Source organism: Mytilus trossulus, chromosome 2 (genome assembly GCF_036588685.1).
Source record: "Mytilus trossulus isolate FHL-02 chromosome 2, PNRI_Mtr1.1.1.hap1, whole genome shotgun sequence".
NCBI lineage: Eukaryota > Metazoa > Mollusca > Bivalvia > Mytilida > Mytilidae > Mytilus > Mytilus trossulus.
The window spans coordinates 43922417-43941881 of record NC_086374.1 but is presented as its reverse complement, the minus strand read 5'-3'; the positions used below and the strand labels follow the sequence as shown (position 1 = coordinate 43941881).

General features: G+C 32.9%; 1 protein-coding gene across 1 annotated transcript; it reads left to right on the top strand.

The window, feature by feature from the left end:
* The first annotated feature begins 660 nt into the window (after positions 1–660).
* On the top strand, positions 661–9410 carry LOC134705154 (uncharacterized). The gene is made up of 7 exons (XM_063563904.1): positions 661–771; positions 2577–2619; positions 3510–3678; positions 6415–6568; positions 7564–7772; positions 8579–8724; positions 9240–9410. Exons 1-7 carry the CDS (start codon positions 729–731, stop codon positions 9385–9387), a joined length of 912 nt encoding a protein of 303 aa, XP_063419974.1. The 5' UTR covers positions 661–728; the 3' UTR covers positions 9388–9410.
* The last annotated feature ends 10055 nt before the right edge of the window (positions 9411–19465 follow it).

Below are 19465 nucleotides of genomic sequence, written 5' to 3'. Positions count from 1 at the left end.
TTTTTAATACTGCTATGAGCACCAATTTTGTTCAATCGTAAACTAGTATCGTTGTCATTTACTGTTTACTTCGAAGAAAAAACAGCATATTTTTCCAATTAACTATTTTTTTTAAAGATGAATTGAACAGATAACAAACAAATCATTTTATTAATCCATATTGCAAAAATTCTGCGACCAAAATGATTTACCCGTATAAAGTAACATATCAAGTGTTGGAGAATCACACCTGTTGAATTTTGTATTAGGCTATATAAGTAGTACTTTCCTCGTAATATTTAAAAAAACCAACCATGAATGAACGTATTATTCCTAATATTACAAGTGTTTGACGACATAAAGCTAACCAACCAAGTTACGATATTATTAACTAAGAACATTAAAAAAAGCATGTATTTACAAGCACATGACACATTTTATGACAATTCAATAAAATATAAACAAAAAAATGAAATAATTTATAAAACTAACAATATGAACGAGTTCTTTCAACTTTATTTCAGTTTTTTTTGTTCAATATTAGTCAATGTTTATGTTTTGTATCATAGCTCAAAAAGGTGTCAAAGAATTGAAAATAACAAGGAACGGCCATGAAATCTGGGCTAGATACATACAAATAAAACCTAATCTTTTGAGTGAACTACATTTCTATTGGAACATGTTGCTACCTATACAGGACTATTTGATAATTTTTATGATAAGACTATCTGTTAAGGCGAGATCACGACATGTTCGTCTCAATAATTCTGGGCTTGGTAGTTTTCATTAATGGTAAGTTGTATTGATTTGTAGACATAATCAAATCATTAAATACAGTTTATAGAAGTACATTTTTATGCCCCATTTATGAGCATTGTGTTTTCTAGTCCGTGCGTCCGTTCGTCCGTCTGTCCCGCTGCAGCTTAAAGCTTTTGGTCGAGGTAGTTTTTGATGAAGTTGAAGTTCAATCAACTTTAAACTTCTTACACATGTTCCACATGATATGATCTTTCTAATTGTATTTCCAAATTAAAGATTTCACCCCATTTTCATGCTCCACTGAAAATAGAAAATGATAGTGCTAATGGAGCATATTTTTGTTCTTGTTAGTTTAACATATTAAAAACAAATTGCCAGGTTTAAAAATAAACTGTTATCGCGAAACAAAATGTCCACCAAAGGGGCTTGACAATTATACGTTTACTTGTTAGGTTAGTTGCCCTAACTTCTTAAACTGTTTAATCATAACCAACGTTTATCTATGGGGAGGTATTTTAGATTTTTGAAAATATGAGCATTTTTGTAAAATGTTGGATTTTTTTAAGAACTTTCTGCAAATTTCATTGCAGATTTCTTTAGGAAACATATGCTGTAGGTTTTTTTAGGTTATCTGCAAGCACATACACTTCATAAAATGGCAAATATCTCCCGTATTACGTGATGCATATTGAAATCAAAGCCTTTTCTTCTACTTCATATCACAACTCGTATTTCAATCTTGATTTACACCGACTTAGTATTTATTAAATTTGATGTAGCTTTGAATATTAAAATTGAGACTTGAAATGGGGAATGTGTCAAAGAGCAGCAAACAGATCAAAGCCATCGATAGGCTAACACAGGGAGAAAATCATTGGAATAAACGTGTATATAAACATTGGCATGAGTAGTTTATTATATTTACTTTACATCTCTAGGTTTGACATAATTAGTTTTCTGGCTTCCATAAACAACAATGGTAAAACATGATTTCTAACAATGATATAATTTTTCTGTATTTATTAGCTCTTAATTCGACTGAAAATAAATCTTTTGTGTTTACAATACAGCCCTAGATTATACTTTAACCATATAACAATGGCATATTCTTTTGTATTACTAGATCTGGATTGGTCCATGAATAAATTTTTTGTATTCAAAATACAGCCCTGGATTATATTTGAACCATAACATTGGCATATTCTTTATAACTGTCGTGTACTCGACCGGCAATAAAGCAATGCATTTTACTCTTTAGTGTTTACAATTAACGCCCTAAATTATACTCGAACCAAAACACTAACATTATTTGTTTTTGCAGTTACCGTTCTTGATTCAACTGGCAATAAAGTAATGTATAGTCTGATGTATTCACAACATAGCACCTGATTAAAATGAACCAAAACTAGATATACTACTATTATACTATATTTACAAGCCTCGGCTTCGACTCGAATTAAAACATTGAATCTTATGTCTTTTGTTTTAAAATAAGGGATTGAAAACCATCATTATGATTTTAAACCAGCTTGGTGCAAAATCAAAACATAAAACTATTTAAGATTGAAATAAAGATAATTTGTCTCATATTGTGTGCCATATGAAATATTTGCCAGAATGAATTAAAAATCTGCGGATTATCTTTATACATAGTTAGTAACTTTACGTCGTGTAATGTTGACCTCGTGTACAGTTGTTGCTTACGTGATTTGTATTTAATTGTGCATATATATGCATAAACTGTCAGGGTCTACTATGTAATAAAGTATTATTATCAAATAATACATGTTTGAGCAATTTTTTCATACCTTGAAACGAACATTAAAATTACAATTCAGATATCACCTGTTTGGCACCTCCCTTAACAGATGAAGAAAAGAGGTTTGTTTTTATAATATTCTGCGCAAATTTGATTAGGTATTTTTATATAATTCTTTCCAAAGTGAAAGAAGACATTACCATTAGGTTTATAGATTAATTTAAATGTATTAAAAAGATCATTTGAAAACATGCATTGCTGACTGTTCATGCCACCATAATGGCCTTTATCATAGTTTATTCTTATACAAAGACAACCATGTATTTACAATTAATCAGAAATATGCACGACGGAGATCATACAATAATTAAAAAAAAAAAAATCTGAAAAAAAGTGAGAATTTATTTTTGTTTACATCAGAACTAATTAAAATCTTGTTAGTTTTTGTGTGGTTTTGCTTTCTTCAAAGGGAAATCCTTGATGTGACAAGGGCGACAAGGGCATATATGTATTGTATTAAGTTTAAATTGGGTTTGATTTACCAAAGCAATATACATAATAACTACATAATATTTGCAACACTTAGTGCGTTTTCGGGGTTAAGGCAAGGGTTTGTTTCAGCTACTATGTGGTTCGAAGCAGTATCAAAATTATAAATGTTTTATCAAAATACAATATTAGGTCAATGAAAGTAAAATATAAACTTTTTTGTTTGAGGCTGAGGAACTTGGGAAGGGCGAGGTTCTACCGAGCCCTTCCACAGTTTTGCACGGAGTACAAAAAAAATATATTTTATGACATTGACCTAATACTGTTTTCATACTGCAACTTAAACAAATACATTGATAGCTTTTTAGATAATAACACAATTGCCAAACTTGTTTTTATCCCTCAATGCACCCCTGATTGTGGAGAAAGTGTTTCATGATGCTATGTTACTATATTTTGGAAATAAACTCAACTAGTTGCAGTATGAAAAGGTTAAATGTACTTCAATGTTCGATTATTTCAGCTATTTGCACGAGGATGATAAAATACAACTGCCGTTGACCATTCAGCACAGAGTTAGTTTCAAAAGTCGTTATGTCGATCATAGGGGTCACATTTATACAAGAAAACCATCGAGTCCGACAGTCATTGTTCAGGCCACTACACATGTATCTGATATAGCTTTGATGAAGGTAATTTTGTGTACTTTCTTTTATATACATTTTTTCCCAATCATTTAATGAATATAAAATTAAGTAATACAATACAATAAAATATGCTTTATTTTAAAAACACTCGGTCACATTGAAATGTGAAACAAGAGATAAATTACAAAATACAATCACATACAATTAAAGAAAGAAATAAAACAATTTAGAAATGAAATATATAGAAAATTACATCGTACTTTACTTTATATCATAATAAATTAATATTATAATATTTTAGTTAACTTTGAAATGAATATAGACACATTTTTAAGTATGTTAATATTAGTCAATGACAGTAGTCCTTTCATTTTTGCTTCACTTGGATATTTCACATAGTACTATGACATATGCTGATTTCTGATATTTTTTACTAATAAAGAATTGCATTCAAATAAAGAATGGTATTCAATTTATGAGCCAATTGACGTTCTAAAATAAAACAAAAGATGAGTTAGTCAAGAAATACCATACATATAAATGACATTATGAGCATTATGTCTGTGCATATAAAAAGGGGGTGGTGTGGGGGGGGGGGGCTTGGTGACCGAGTTCGGGTTCATTTGACTCGAATATTGATTGACTAGGATTTTACGTTTTTTCTATCAAAAGTCGGTGGTTTTCTCCGGGCACTCCGACTTCCTCCTCCAAAAAACTTGCTACATCGAAATCGCCTACAAGCGGTGCTTTATAAAGGCAACTGTAGTATACCGCTGTTCAAAACTCATAAATCCATGGGCAAAAAACAAAATCGGTGTAACAAACTAAAACCGAGGGAAACGCATTATATATAAGAGGAGAACAACGACACAACACTAAAATGTAACACACACAGAAACTGACCAAGCATCAGACAAAATTTACACTAAAAAATAAGAGAAAACAAACGACGCAATGTTAAAATGTAACACAGAAACGAACTATAATATAACAATGGCCACATTCCTGACAGGACATTTTTAAAGTAAAAAATGGTGGGTTGAACCTGGTTTTGTGGCGTGCCAAACCTCCTTCTTTTATAGCCATGCGAAATATAACATCAAAATGACAACACAACACCACAGGACTACAATATAAATAAATTTGAGAACACAATTAACAAAGAAACACACGAACAACAGCCAACAAAAGGCAATAAGTTCAAATTTTAATACGCCAGAAGTGCATTTTGTCCACTCAGACCTACTAGTGACGCCCAGATACAAAAGTTTGAAAGCCGAAACAAGTACAAAAATGAACGGCATCGAGGACCAAAAGATCAAAAAAGTTGTGCCAAAAACGGCCAGGGTTTTCTGTTAGTTACCAGAACATCCCTATTATTTAGAATAATTTAAACTTTTGCAAACAGTAAATTTTTTAAATGACTATACAAAATATGTACATGATAAAACTGAAGTATTAACTAATTACAGGAAACAACTGAAATACATTACATAACCAGACATTTGCAACACAAAAAGTAGACACATCCAAATAAGTTTAAACCTCAACGACAAGTGACGTCATATTTGAAATTATAAAAAATGACAACAAAATGACGTCATATTTGAAATTGTAAAAAATGACCAAAAAATACCTCATATTTGAAATTGTAAAAAATGACAAAAAAATAGCGTCATTTGAATTTGTAAAACATATCATAAAAAACTGAAAAATGACGTCACATTTGAATGAATAAGATAGATTTAGGATTGATTTAAGATTAAATTTGAACTAAATACTGATATTGGAATTAAAGTCTTAAGAAACGAGTTACCGGTGTAAAATAATGTTCTTCTAATACTTGAACCAATGCATACAAACATGAAAAAAATAGTCTTCTGTGCACGAATTTATCATTTTTTTCGTGTAAATTTCGTATAATCGTCAATTTTTTTTTCAATCGGTCAGTGTGATTGGGAAAATAAAAGTTCTTGTTTTGAAGCCGAAGTTTAACGATTGTCACCTGTTTGTCAACAATCGACAACAAAGCAACAAAACGCATGGAAATTGAGCAGGTGTTTAACATGTAAATTCAGATAATAGTTTATTTTAAGGACATCCATGCGTATTGTGATCACTAGATTTTTACAAGATGGGCCACACTGAAGTCACTTTGCATACGGAAAATATGTCGGGGTTCCAGGAGGCAATTAGAATAAAGTAAACTTCTGCTAAATATGAATAAATTAAAGAATTGTCTTCAGAAAAAAGTATATGTACATAAGTTTTATAAAGAAAACTATCTATTGAGTTATAAAAAAACATTCATTATTTTTTTTGTTATTTGAGGTTTCTTATGACTTTAATATCAATGCATATTTCAATACTTATTAATAGCAAACTAAGGTAGCAATTAACTATATTATAAATCTATGTCCGGTTTGTTTTGAATCTAACTTCAAACGTAAAATATCGTACTGATTACGTTGAACAAAATCAAATCTAATAATTGAAGGCAGTGATTAATTTTCCTGACCATAACACATAAATATAATAGAAAAGACGTCGACACAGAAAAAGTGGCGTTTAATCACAAGAAATCAAAAGAATTCAAAATCATACATCAACGAATGATGTGGTTTTCCAGTTATGTTTTCTAATTAATTATTGGATTGCCGACAAATGATCATCAAGGTATTTAACTTTGGTTATATATGAAATAATAGCTTTATCTAAATTCCGCATTTGACAAAATACTTATATCTCAACTGCATTTTTCATCTTATTTCGTTACTACAGGCAGCTCAAACTGTTGCCCATATGGTTCGACATACACCGTCAGATGTGTTTATGGGGGTAACACGCAGTCATGGAGTTGGTATATTTACTAAGCAAGAATCTCTTACTGTTTTTCCAGAAAACCATCATCTAGCCGATACAGCAGCTTGTCACAGTATGTCAAATATACAATGGAAACTATTAATTTTATACCTTTTCATGAGAAAGAGAGCCCGATCATTTTTGATTCCTGATCCGGCTTTGATTAGACTTTATGTACAAAAATATTATTGCTTCAAGCATCCTGAAGAGACATCTGTGGTCGACTTGCACATCAGGAGCAGAAAAAATTGTACGGATAATGAAGTTACGAACACTGAGTCGATTCCCCTGCTCAAAGACAGTTAATTTTGAAGTACCCGAGGGAATCACCAGCTACAGTAGTCATTATTACAATACTGGCATAAAATACGAATATTAGGCTATTTAAATTTCCTGTTACAAAATTTAGGAAAATATACTAGATTAAGGGATATATCTCCCTCAAGTAGGCTTTGATGCTTTTAAGGCACATACCACACCTTTAGTCATTAATGTTAATAACCCACAATTTTTTATTAAAATGTTCTGTACCAAGTCAGGTAAATGGCAGTTGTTAACTTATAGTTCGTTTCAGTGTGTGTTGCATTGTCGATTTGGATTTTGGTTGCACTTTAGTTATTCTTTTGTTTCGTTGTTTTCCTTTTATAGTTGATGTGTTTACCTCAGTTTTAGTTTGAAATTTGGATTTGTTTTCTCTCAATGGATTTATGACTTTCGAACAGCGGTATACTACTGTTGCCTTTATTTATAATTCCCTCATACTTTTCAATGTTTTGGATGTTCAAAGATTCATGTATCACTAGGAGAACTTCATTGTCGAAATCTGTATCTGGCGCAGAACGACAATTGGTACTGTTAGTGTTATTGATTATGATAACATAGGATCAATACATCTGCTTCGTGACTTATAGAACTCGAAAGTATATTTTTTTATATTCAATTCGGTTTTTTTATTACTTTGAACCAACGTATTTTTCTCGATACATTCTGACCGGACTGATTTTAGCTATTATTTCTTATCACCCAAAAGAATTATGAACTAAACTAGTTTTCTACTTTTTTTAACAGATAAATGCGATGGTTCTTGTAAACACACATGTACGTTTGATGGTCGTAAATACCAGGAAATCGCTGGAGTAACCAACAGTAGGTCTGTAGCACTGGATTCTACTGTATTATGCAATTCTCATGATCCCTACAGACACAAGCTTAATGTTGTCTCTCACGAGTTCGCTCACCTGTTACACAGATACATGCCCAGCTCCTACAGAAATCGTGTAAGCTTATACTATTTTTACGAGTACCTGACTGGATTTTTGAATAAAAAAAGTAAATTTTATATAAATAAATCTAGTAAAAATATTCATTACCGAAACAAAAATCTACTACAGGAAAAGAGGATATCTCACACACAAGCTATCATGAAATATATTAATGACGTTATTTAAGTTATATCATTACGTACAGTTACAATTTATCAGTTTTAAGTAAAGATTCAGATAGCAAGGAAAACTTAAAATATATGGACAGCAATACAGATCGCTAATGTTCTTCATAGTTAAACCAATGAGAGGATGGCGACTTAGAATCACCTTCGTATATTGGAGTTATGATATTCATTGTAAATTTAATTATTCCATAGAAATAAGCCCAGAGAGTTGTTAAGACCCTTAAACATCAAGAAGAAGCTTAATTAATTTATAATTATTTTTGTGTAAAAAGTAAACTTACAAAAATACCAAACTCCAAGGAAAATTCTCGGAAAATTATCGAAAGTTCTCCCTTCAAAAGTGGTAAAATCAAAAGCTCAAACACATCAAATGAACGGATAACAACTGTCATGTTCGTGACTTGTTACAGGCATTTCCTTATGTAGAAAACAGTGAATAGAACCTGGTTTTATAGTTAGTTAAATCTCTAACTTGTATGACGGTTGCATACAACTCCATTAGATTGAAAACGATTTGTGAACATATCTCACAGACATAATAAGCAGACATTTCAAAAAATAGAGTTCAACGATTAATAACAAACACATAAGACAACTGATAATGTAAAGCAATTATCTCACTTGTTTCTGCAGATATCATACGCCTACAATAATGCCAAACAGCATCATACATGGACAACATCATATGCTACAGCTACCGTTAACGAGTACTTTGCCGAGGCCACTACAGCCTTCTTCATGACGACTGCAAGCACCAAAAATGCTGGGGGAATGGACCTGTAAGATCATTTGTGTTTCCTATAATTTGTTGTATAAATATGTAAATGCAAATACAAGGACAATGACATGTTGAATAAATGTCAATGAGACAGCAGCTTGTTTTAAGAAATTATCAATGCGTTGAAATTCAAGTAAAAAGAAATTAAATCAACAACAAATTAAAATAAATAAAAATAAACACAAAAAAAAGTTACATTAACCTTTCTTCTTGAATTTCCCTTGGTGTGAGTTATTCAATAAACGAATCAAGAATATTTCATGCTTGTGATCAATTCGTAAAAATGACATCCTGAGTTGATTACAACTTGATCAATTGAAATCTATTATAATTGGTAAATATGATTGTTGCCAATGTATGATGTTTTGTTTTAATTCTTTTCTTTCTGTGTAGTTAGTATCTTTAGTAGAATAAACCCGTTTAGCATTGTTTATCCTTAGAATTATACAAATATGAATAGGTTGAAAAATTTTATTTCAATTTAATCTTTTGTCATGTTTGTCTTGTACATTTCAGATGTAACCACATGACATCTGTATGCGTTAATGAAATGGTCGCTCGTGATCATTTGAAACATCAGGATCCTGAATTGTATGATATTTTACAAAAAGTATATACCAATGGCCACCCATCAACACCAAGTGGTCTCAAAACTTGCATGTAAGAAATAAAAACAATTAAACCACAGTGGTATTCTTTCTTTATTATAAATAAGCCAAATATATGCACAGAGTGATATCTTTTACATCAGCAAGTTATGTTCTTTGGTAGTTATTATTTAATAACTTCGATAAATTACAACTGAAACAAAATGAACGTAGTCAGGTCGTAAGAAGAGCGTGATGTGGACGGCAAGGGAGTGCTAGAATCGTACTATGGTCGTGAACATCGTGGTATAGTCGAAGTGGACGCGTAGTTTGGTCGCGGTGAGAACGTGATGATCGTAGTGAGGTCGTGATAACGTCGCAATGAGATCGTAGCGCAATTTCTCCGAATAGAATCACGCTTTCGCTACGCTCTTACTACGATGGTACAGCGACCTTTGCGATCTTACTACGATCTTAGTGCGCTCTCACTACGCTTCTACTACGACCTGATTTCGCCACGATCGCACCACGATTGTTTTGAACATGTTCAAAGTTTGTTGCCACGCTCATCACGACCGTGAAGACCTCACCACGACCGTGATACGACCTTACTGCGATCTACACGATTGTACTACGATCATCAAAATTTGCATTTTTTTCACAGATCGTAGTGCGATCGTGTCCTAGTGGGACTGGTGTATTAGCAATGATAAGACTTTTTATTTGAACTTAAAATTAAAAAAAACATGTGAATCCTAGAAATTGCAGAATGTAATATGAAAAGTTATAGGCTGTCTAGTTTATAGTTTTGGAATTAACTTTATCCCTTCGTAAATTTTCACGAGTTGGTTGACCGTTTCACAGATGTTATTGTATATGCTCCTTATGTCTTAACTACAATCCCCTTCCCTTTTCACAAAGGTGACCTACCGAAGCAGACTATTGACCGGGTTTGTAATAACGTGAGCAACACGACGGGTGCCGCATGTGGAGCAGGATCTGCTTACCCTTCAGGACCAATTGTTATCCCAGCCAGTTTTTGATGGGGTTCGTGTTGCTTAGTCTTAAGTTTTCTATGTTGTGTGTTTTGTACTATTATTTCTCTTTTTGTCTTTTTTTTTTTTTGCCACGAGTTAATTTTCTATCTATGAGTGTGACTGTCCCTCTGGTATCTTTCATCCCTCTTTTAGCCCATTTGAATGTACTAGTATGCTAAACAGAGAACAGAGAACATAAAGATAAAATACAAGCCAAATATGCATCTATCTTTAGCCTGTTGTTCAGTTTTTGTCGTTTGATGGTGTAGTTCATAGGGATTTATCGTTTTATGAATTATATATAGATTATATCGTTGGTTGTCCTGTTTGAATTATTTTACAGCAGTCATTTTGTGGCCCTTTATCGCTTGTTGTTCTGAGTGACCTATGGATCCCATTTAAAGATTTGTTTTAAAAATTGAAAGATGTCTCATTGACACTCATACCACATCTTATCATTTAAATTGTAAAACCATGAAAACCATAAAATACATAAATATGAATATGAATTGTCATCTGATCTTTTCCACCAATAGCCATCCTCAGTCTTATACCTTTTCATTGAAAATTTGCATACTACTATAAAATGGAAGATGTGGTATGATTGTAAATGAGACAAATCTCAACAAGAGATCAAATGACACAGATATTAACAATAATAGGTCATCGTACGGCCTATGACAATGAACAAAGCCCAAGCCGCATAGTAAGCTATAAAAGACCCCAAAATTACCAATGTAAAACAATTCAAACCAGAAAACTAACGGCCGAATGTATGTAATCATTTTTAACGAAATAAAATATGTAACACATTGACAAACGACAACCACTGAATTACAAGCTCCTGACTACGGACAGGTACATACATACAGAATGTGGCGGGGTTGAACATGTTAGCCGGATCCCAACCCTCGCCTTATCTTGAACAGTTGTGTAAAGGAACCTGTTGAAGGCCGTACTTTAACCTATAGTGGTTTACTTTTTAAATTGTTATTTGGATGGAGAGTTGTCTCATTGGCACTCACACCACATCTTCCTATATCTACTCATAAGAACGAACTATTAAAATTAGTTGACAAAGGCTTGACTCATCAGATGTTTTAAATACAAAAACATCTAGCAAAAACAGGTTGGACGTGACTGGGTACTTGTATATCCCAATAACAAAAAGACACTAAGTACAGAGTACAGATCTTGGAGTACTAGTTTATATACAAAACTTTGTGATTATAAAAGTGCAAAAGCGGAACCACTAATATTAAATCAATGTCACCTTGCATGCAGTTGTTTTAGCATTGGAGCATAACATTTTCATGGAGATAATTTGAGCCCAGCCTTTAAGTCCTGATACATTTGACTTTGAAACGTTTCATTGCTAACTAGTTAAATTTTTTGATCTAATCAGTTTACAGCACAGCAAAATAATCAAGCTTTTTGGGAGCGATAGACTCACAAAGAAATAATTATTCAAGATACGTTTCACTTTGGATTTTGCATCACCAATTTGTATATAAACTCATCATCGATATCATGATTAAAATGGTGTAAACAACAGATCGACGCATCATTGACTCTCGAACTAAAATATTTAAAAAACTCGAATAAGATACTGAGATGAAAAGCATTGAAGACCCTTAATTTCGAAAGGTTTAGCAAATAACAGCTAGTTTTGCTATATTCCTGGGGAAGAATTTTTTTCCTTAACATTCATCTTATTATAACAATGTATGACTATATTAATGATATATAATGTCAACACAGAAGTGCTAACTATTGGATGTTGTTAAACTTGGTTTAGTTTAATTTAGTTTAGTTTAAACATATTTATTTAGAGTGGATTGGGAAACAAGTTTTGCAACTTATATTAATTCCTTTCCCCTTTCGGGTGCGAGTGCTGCCTTATAGCGGTATTAGCCTACTCTTTTTCGAAATCTACAAGGGTGTCTTTAACGTGCAAGAGATATGGCTATCTCTTTACACGGGTCAGCCATTTATCGTCCCCTTCCGACGGACTATCATCGTTTCCTTAAGACCATACTCGCAAATGATGTCAAGGGAGAGCCGAAAATTGAGTTCCTGAAATTTTCATCCCTTTTGGTCTGGAATATACAAAAGTTGAGTCGACCAAGTGATTACTTATAAACTCATGAAAAAGACCGGGATTAAAACGTTGTCGGTCTGATGACAGTTTTGTCTAACTATGACTCATCAGTGACGTACGAATCAAAAGGTTAAAAAATACCAAGTTAACCCTAACTTTAATAAAGGTTTTGAAAATATATTTAGTTTTACGCGAAGATTGAAATCATTTTCTCAAAAACGTTTGTTTCTGAATGGTTTCCTAATGATGTTGCTGATATTCTTTTGGCGTAAATGAGTTATAAATTGAAAATGCTTTACGGAAATGAGAAGCAGTGACATGCGGAGAATTAGATTAATAGTATAAGAAACAAATAATGGTAACGAAATGCGCTTCTGGCAAATTCAAACATTGTTTCTTTAGTGAGTTTATTTACATCACTGGGTTGATTTTACTGCTGACATGCATTTTCAATTTCGTTGATATAATCATAATAATTAATTGACTGCTTCCAAAACTTTGATTTCATTTCTGAAATACTAAGGATTTACTTAACTAGTAATAGATCCTAGCTGTATTTTGCAAATTAATTTTTACCTCATGTATAGTTGAAGTTGGAGCTGACAAACTTGAAAAAGAAAAGTTCGTTACTTTAATATCAAAATAGAATATGGAAACCCTGAATTGAGGAAATAGAATAAGAGATGCATTTTTGTTTTACATTCAAAAGTTCTGGCGTATACTTTATGATGGCTATTATTCGTTTGTTTCTCTGTCCTATATTTTCTCTCATTTATCTGTTTATTTATTGTAACCCTGTCGTGTAATGTTGTCGTTTTAATGTTATAATTAACACTCCTATTAAAGCGGCAGGTTTGGCATGCCGCAAAACCAGGTTCAACCCACCATTTTTCATATAATGCCTTGTACCAAGTCCGGAAAATGGCCATTGTCACATTATAGTTCGTTACTGTGTGTGTTACATTTCGGTGTTGTGTCTCTGTTTTGTTGTTGTTCTCCTATGTTTGATACGTTTCTCTCAGTTTTAGTTTGTAACCCAGATTTGTTTTTTTCTCTATCGATTTATGAATTTTGAACATCGGTATACTACTGTTGCCTTTATTTATATTTGAAATTCCTAGATATTGGTTGCGCATGTTTTAATCGTATTCAGCCATGAACTGGAAAAGAATGTCATCATTGAAAGTGAAACAAAGGTGAACCATATCGTTGACTGATTCGATACACAAGAAATCATGCTTACAAAGGTAAAACGAGAGTTAATTTTTTTAACCTTTAACAGACCTAGAAAAAACACAATTGCACGAGGTCGTTATCTATTTATATTTATTTATGTGAATATTTATAACAGGTTATATGACCGTCAGCAATCTTCGAAGGTCATCTCGATAGTAACTACACGGTGTCTAAACTAAAATACACTCGAAATTCTGATTTTATGCATCGATTTCATGCATGGTTATCTGAGGCCGGGTGTTACCTTTCCACGTCAGTTTTTATCTAGCGTCGTACTACATTACATGATATATAAGGCATGAAGATATTAATTTTACAGATCATCAAAATTGTCTATTGTAAAGGTTCCTACAAATTAATGTAAGATACAGTCACATAAATAATTATATTTATCAGTACGTTAGAACCAGTGACCAATCTACAACAGATTAATCAATCGGATCACCAACAGTGATAGTGATAAACGGCTGTGTACATTCTGCATAAACAATCGTCTAAACATCGACCCAACAATGTTAGCTATGTAAATTTTTAATCCTTCATCGCCGATATTCGAACCCATGCTACTGAGGTATCGTGACACCAAAACGCCTGCACTGTATCCGGCGCTAGACCACACGACAACCTGGGCTTCATAAAAATGAAGCTCTCGGTGGCCGGGTGTTACCTTCCTCGTCAGTTTCAATCTAGTGTCAAAATACAGTATTTGATATATGAGGCATGAAGATGTTATTGTTACAGATCAGCTAAATTATCTATAGTAAAGGATCCTACAAAATTATTGTAAGATACAGTCACAAAAGTAATTATGTTTAAGTACGTCTGAACCAGTGACAACTCTACAACAGGTGTCTCCATCGGATCACCAGCAGTAATGGTGATACATGGCTGTGTACATTGTGTATATACAACTCGTCTAAACATCAATCCAACAACGTTCGATCTGTAATAGAGGGACGAAAGATACCAGCGGGACTTCGCAAATTGTTTTTTCTTCCATCGCCGGGATTCGACCCCATGCTACCGAGATATCGTGACACCAAATATATCTTTCAATTGAAAACTACGTTTAAACCTATGTCTGCGTTGGGTAAAATCCGCAATTTTTATACATGTACTTGTAAAACAAATTTCGTTGAAGAAGGGTCTAAATACAGCACAAACATCATTTATCAAAAGACCAAAAAAAAGCGGAAAAGTATATTTAAACAAAACGCATTTGACTAACAGGTCGAAAACCTGGTGCTGACTGCCATTGGCGATTGTCAAATAAAATTGATCACACGATTTAACAAAATGGATCTTAATATCAATCTAATATTAAACAGAAAGCAATAAACTGTAGCCAAGATATTATGCCACAAAAATAAGGTGTCAATATTGTTTTTGTACACCAAATCCGAATTTCGACAATCAATGTCTCTTCAGTGATGTTAGAGATCGAAATGGTATTTGGATGGCCATATAATTAACCCGCAATTTAGGATAGACTCTTGAATTTTAAGAGTCAATATATGATGAACGGATCACATCAACCGGAGGGAAAAATATGATACAAGCCCAAACAAAAAAATATAAACAATTTTAAATTGAAAACTACGCTCTACGCATCTATTCCATCGAACTAGAGATAAAGGATACTACAGTTGGGTCGGCCTTATGTCTTGACTTACATCTGGAGATTGACAGTGACGCTCGGTTGAAGACAAAACTTGCCGACAAAAGATGATTTCGGCTTTCCAATTATGAACTTTCAATTTCTAAGTACCAACATTCCAGGAACACCTGCATACGGAGTATATACCTCCCAATTGGTACGACATTCCCGTGCTTGCATTTACTATCATGTTTTTCTTGATAGAGGGTTGCTGATCATAAGAAAGATATTAGACCAAGAGTTCCAAATGGTAAAGTTGCAAACATCCATTCGTAAATTTTACGGACGCTGTAACGGGTCGGTTGAACGTTATGGAATAACCGTTTCACAAATTGTATCGGATATGTTCCTTACGTCGTAACTACAATCCCCTCCCTTTCAGGAATGTCACCTACCAAATTAGACTATTTACCGGATTTGTTATAACATAAGCAACACGACGGGTGCCACATGTGGAGCAGGATCTGCTTACCCTTCCGGAGCACCTGAGATCACCCCTAGTTTTTGGTGGGGTTCGTGCTGTTTATTCTTTAGTTTTCTATGTTGTGTCATGTGTACTATTGCTTGTCTGTTTGTCTTTTTCATTTTTAGCAATGGCGTTGTTTGTTTATTTTAGATTTATACGTTTGACTGTCCCTTTGGTATATTTCGTCCCTCGTATCAAACCTATGAGTGCGTTGCATAAAAACCGCAATTTTATGCGTGTTCATGTAAAATAAATTTCGTTGTAGAAGGGTCTAAATACAGCACAAACAACATTTTCCAAAAGACAAAAAAAGTGGAAAAGTATATTTAAACAAAACGCATTTGACTAACAGGTCGAACAACTGATGTTCTTTAACCCAGCTGACTGTCATTGGCGATTGCCAAATAAAATCGATCACATGATGTAACAAAATGGATCTAAATATAAATTGACTACTAAACAGAAAGCAAAAAACTTGTAGCCAAGATATAATGCCACAAACATAAGGTGGCAATAAATTTCTCCTCAGTGATTTTAGGGATCGAAACGGTATTTGGAAGGCCATATAATTTACTCTCAATTTAGTATAGACTCGTGCGTCTTTCGCTTTGTGAACAACACTGTGATAAAATTCTCGATATATCTATACTTAGCGCAGACTCCGTGGTGTACATAATAATGGTATACTTCCCACGTAAATCCACATGTATTGTAATCTATTTGCAAACCCTTTGCCTATTTGTTTTAAAAATTGCAATTAAAAAAAGACAAAATCACTTTTATTATTTATTCTGATGCATAACAAAAAGAAGTAATGCACAAGACCTCGGAGAAACCAACAAAATAAAAATAAAATAAAATTCCGCGAAAGTCTATTGATGTTTTTGGCACATTTAAGTCATTTCAAAACATGACGTCATACAAATGAAAACGCTAGAGTTGAAAATTTTCTGTTACGTGAACCATTGAAATGTTGTTTACTTTTGCATTAAAATTGATTATCAAGGTAGGTTTTGTTTGATTTTCTATTCTATTGTATTAGTCGCATATTTACTGATTTCAGCAAGTCAACATGGCGGCTCCTTATAGTTACGAAATGTCAACTTTGGATTTGACAGTAGCTTACGAGAAAAACATGTAAATCAAAATGACAATTGTTGGTATTGAGAATGAAACCGATTTTTATTTTAGCGGTTGTTCACGAAATAATCCATGCAAGCGACGAATTTATTAGAATGTTACTTTTTGCATTGTTCAGCCTTAGAATTGAACAAAAACTAATCATGAATAGGTAATTCATCAGTTTTAAAAGCTTATCACGTCAAGAACATAATCAATATGTAGAAAGCTTTTGTCATGTTTGTACCTCTATTTTAGATGTAACAGTGGTATACTACTGTTGCCTTTATTCAGTAGCCTCTGGTCAACTGTGTGTGTTAATGAAATGGATGCACGTGACCATTTAAAACGTCAGGATCCAGAATTGTTTGATATTTTACAAAAAATATATACTAATGACCAACCATTAACACCAAGTGGTCTAAAACAGTGTATGACGGAAATAAAAACAATCAAATCATCCACCAAGATATTCTTCGTTATTAGAAATAAACCAAATATATATAAAGAGTGCTAACTCTCATATCAGCAAGTTATGTTCTTTGATAGTTCTCATTTAAAAACTTAAATAATTCACAACAATTTAATAGATTTTGATATTATCATGATGTGTTGCAGTCGGACAATCCGTATATATTAATTGCTCTTGTGGCAGATGACCTCTGTACAAAACGATACAGTATGTGCGGTTTACTAGTCACCTTATGTGCTATGTAATATAGTTTTCTGGACACATAAAGTAGCATTTCTATTGTAATGCTTTCCCTGGTCTATTGACTTTGAAATGTTTGCATAGCTCACTTGTTAAAGTTAGGATCTAATCAGTTTGAAGCACCCAATAGAAAACAATAGCGTTTTACTATTTTGTATTTAAACTCATCATAGATAACAGTTAAATATTAATACCCGATCGACACGTCATTGACGCTAAAATTTAAATATTATTAAAAAGGCCCATTATAGTACTGAGATGAAGAGCATTGAGGACCTATGATTCCGAACGGTTTTGTCAAACACAACATCGAACCAGTTGTTGCAAATTAACTCATATGAGTTACTAGGATAAAAATGGTATACGCCAGAAGTTCGTCTATATAGGACGCACGAAACAAAAGCTTTAATTTTACAAAGGTAAAGAACATTTAGAAACTAAATTCCGAAAATTGTTTACAAATATGTTATGCCTTACACGCAGTCAGAAATTATATAACGGAGGTTTGTTCTGGTTGCTTTCTTGCTGATGTTGCTGACATGCTTTTGGCTTTAATGAGTAATAAAATTTAAAACGCATATAGGAATAGAGGAGCAATATTTTCACAAATCGCGTGATCCAAAGATAACATCCTAGGTGTGATGAATAAAGATTTTACTTGTATATTTTATGTTCCTTCAGTCTAAATTATGATCCTCGGAGCCTATGGCGCTCATCTTTGCTTACGTTCTGTTAATGTTGTCCCTTGCAAATATTACGTAAAAGATGTTGGTATATTTATGTATGAGCTCAATTATAACTGATGTTAATGCTTTATTTTTCACAATTTACAATTTTTATTATATACTTGGCACAGACATATCTCTGTTTTACATATACATGTAACTGATTCCTCGCCCAAATTTGGGTAGACGTTTTTGTCCTTTTTTGGTTTATAGCTCTTCATCCTTTTGATAAGCGTTGGACTTTCAAATAGTGTGGCCTCGAGCATCACTGACGAAACATTGATTCTCGAAATGCGCATCTGATGCAGACAAATTGGTACCGTTTATGTAATTACCTTTAGAGACCTAATAGTCAAAATTAAGATATATTAACCTTGTAGATGTTAATATTGTACCTCTGTACACAGTTGCAATATACAGTCGGATAAATATTACAATATAGATAGAAAATAGGTACTTTTATATGTGCAGCCGCAATATTGCTGATGATGACCATCATTCTAATTTAGAAAGTAAATTAAGAGGTATAGGGATGTTGATAGAAAAAATATGTTTGTCAATATAATGGAATTATGTAAACCTGTCTTACTAATGAGAGGTAAAGCTAGCTTTAAAACGAGGTTTAGATAAACTCATCTCAGATACCAGGATTGCAATTTTACATTTGCACCGAACCTTTTTCTATATAGATGCAAAAACAGCCAGGATAGATGTTTTCCATTCGTTAAAAGTGTTTAACCTTTTGATTTTGATAATTATAAAAAAGAAAATGGGGAATGATTACCAATGAGACAACTCTCCACAATAAACTAAATGACACAGAAATTAACAGCTATAGGTCGCCATACGGCCTTCAACAATGAGTTAAGCCCATACCGTACAGTCAGCTATACAGGTTGTTTCCGTTTTCCCTGGATTTCTATATTTATTTTTTTTAATTTTTTTTTATATATAATCAACATGATGATAATATTGTTATGTTGAGATATGGTAAAACTTTGACCTATCTTGATTATCAACTACCCTAATGCAATAATATTAAGGTCAAAGATTAATTCATTATATCTTAGCTACCTATTTTTTGTGTTGATTCGTTGCGAAA

What these genes read in the sequence shown, in the direction of transcription:
- LOC134705154 (XM_063563904.1), top strand. Translation starts at nt 729, where the DNA reads ATGTTCGTCTCAATAATTCTGGGCTTGGTAGTTTTCATTAATG. An exon ending in TTAACAGATGAAGAAAAGAG is followed by an intron (nt 2,620 to 3,509) that starts GTTTGTTTTTAT and finishes CGATTATTTCAG; the next exon opens with CTATTTGCACGAGGATGATA. An exon ending in CGATACAGCAGCTTGTCACA is followed by an intron (nt 6,569 to 7,563) that starts GTATGTCAAATA and finishes TTTTTTTAACAG; the next exon opens with ATAAATGCGATGGTTCTTGT.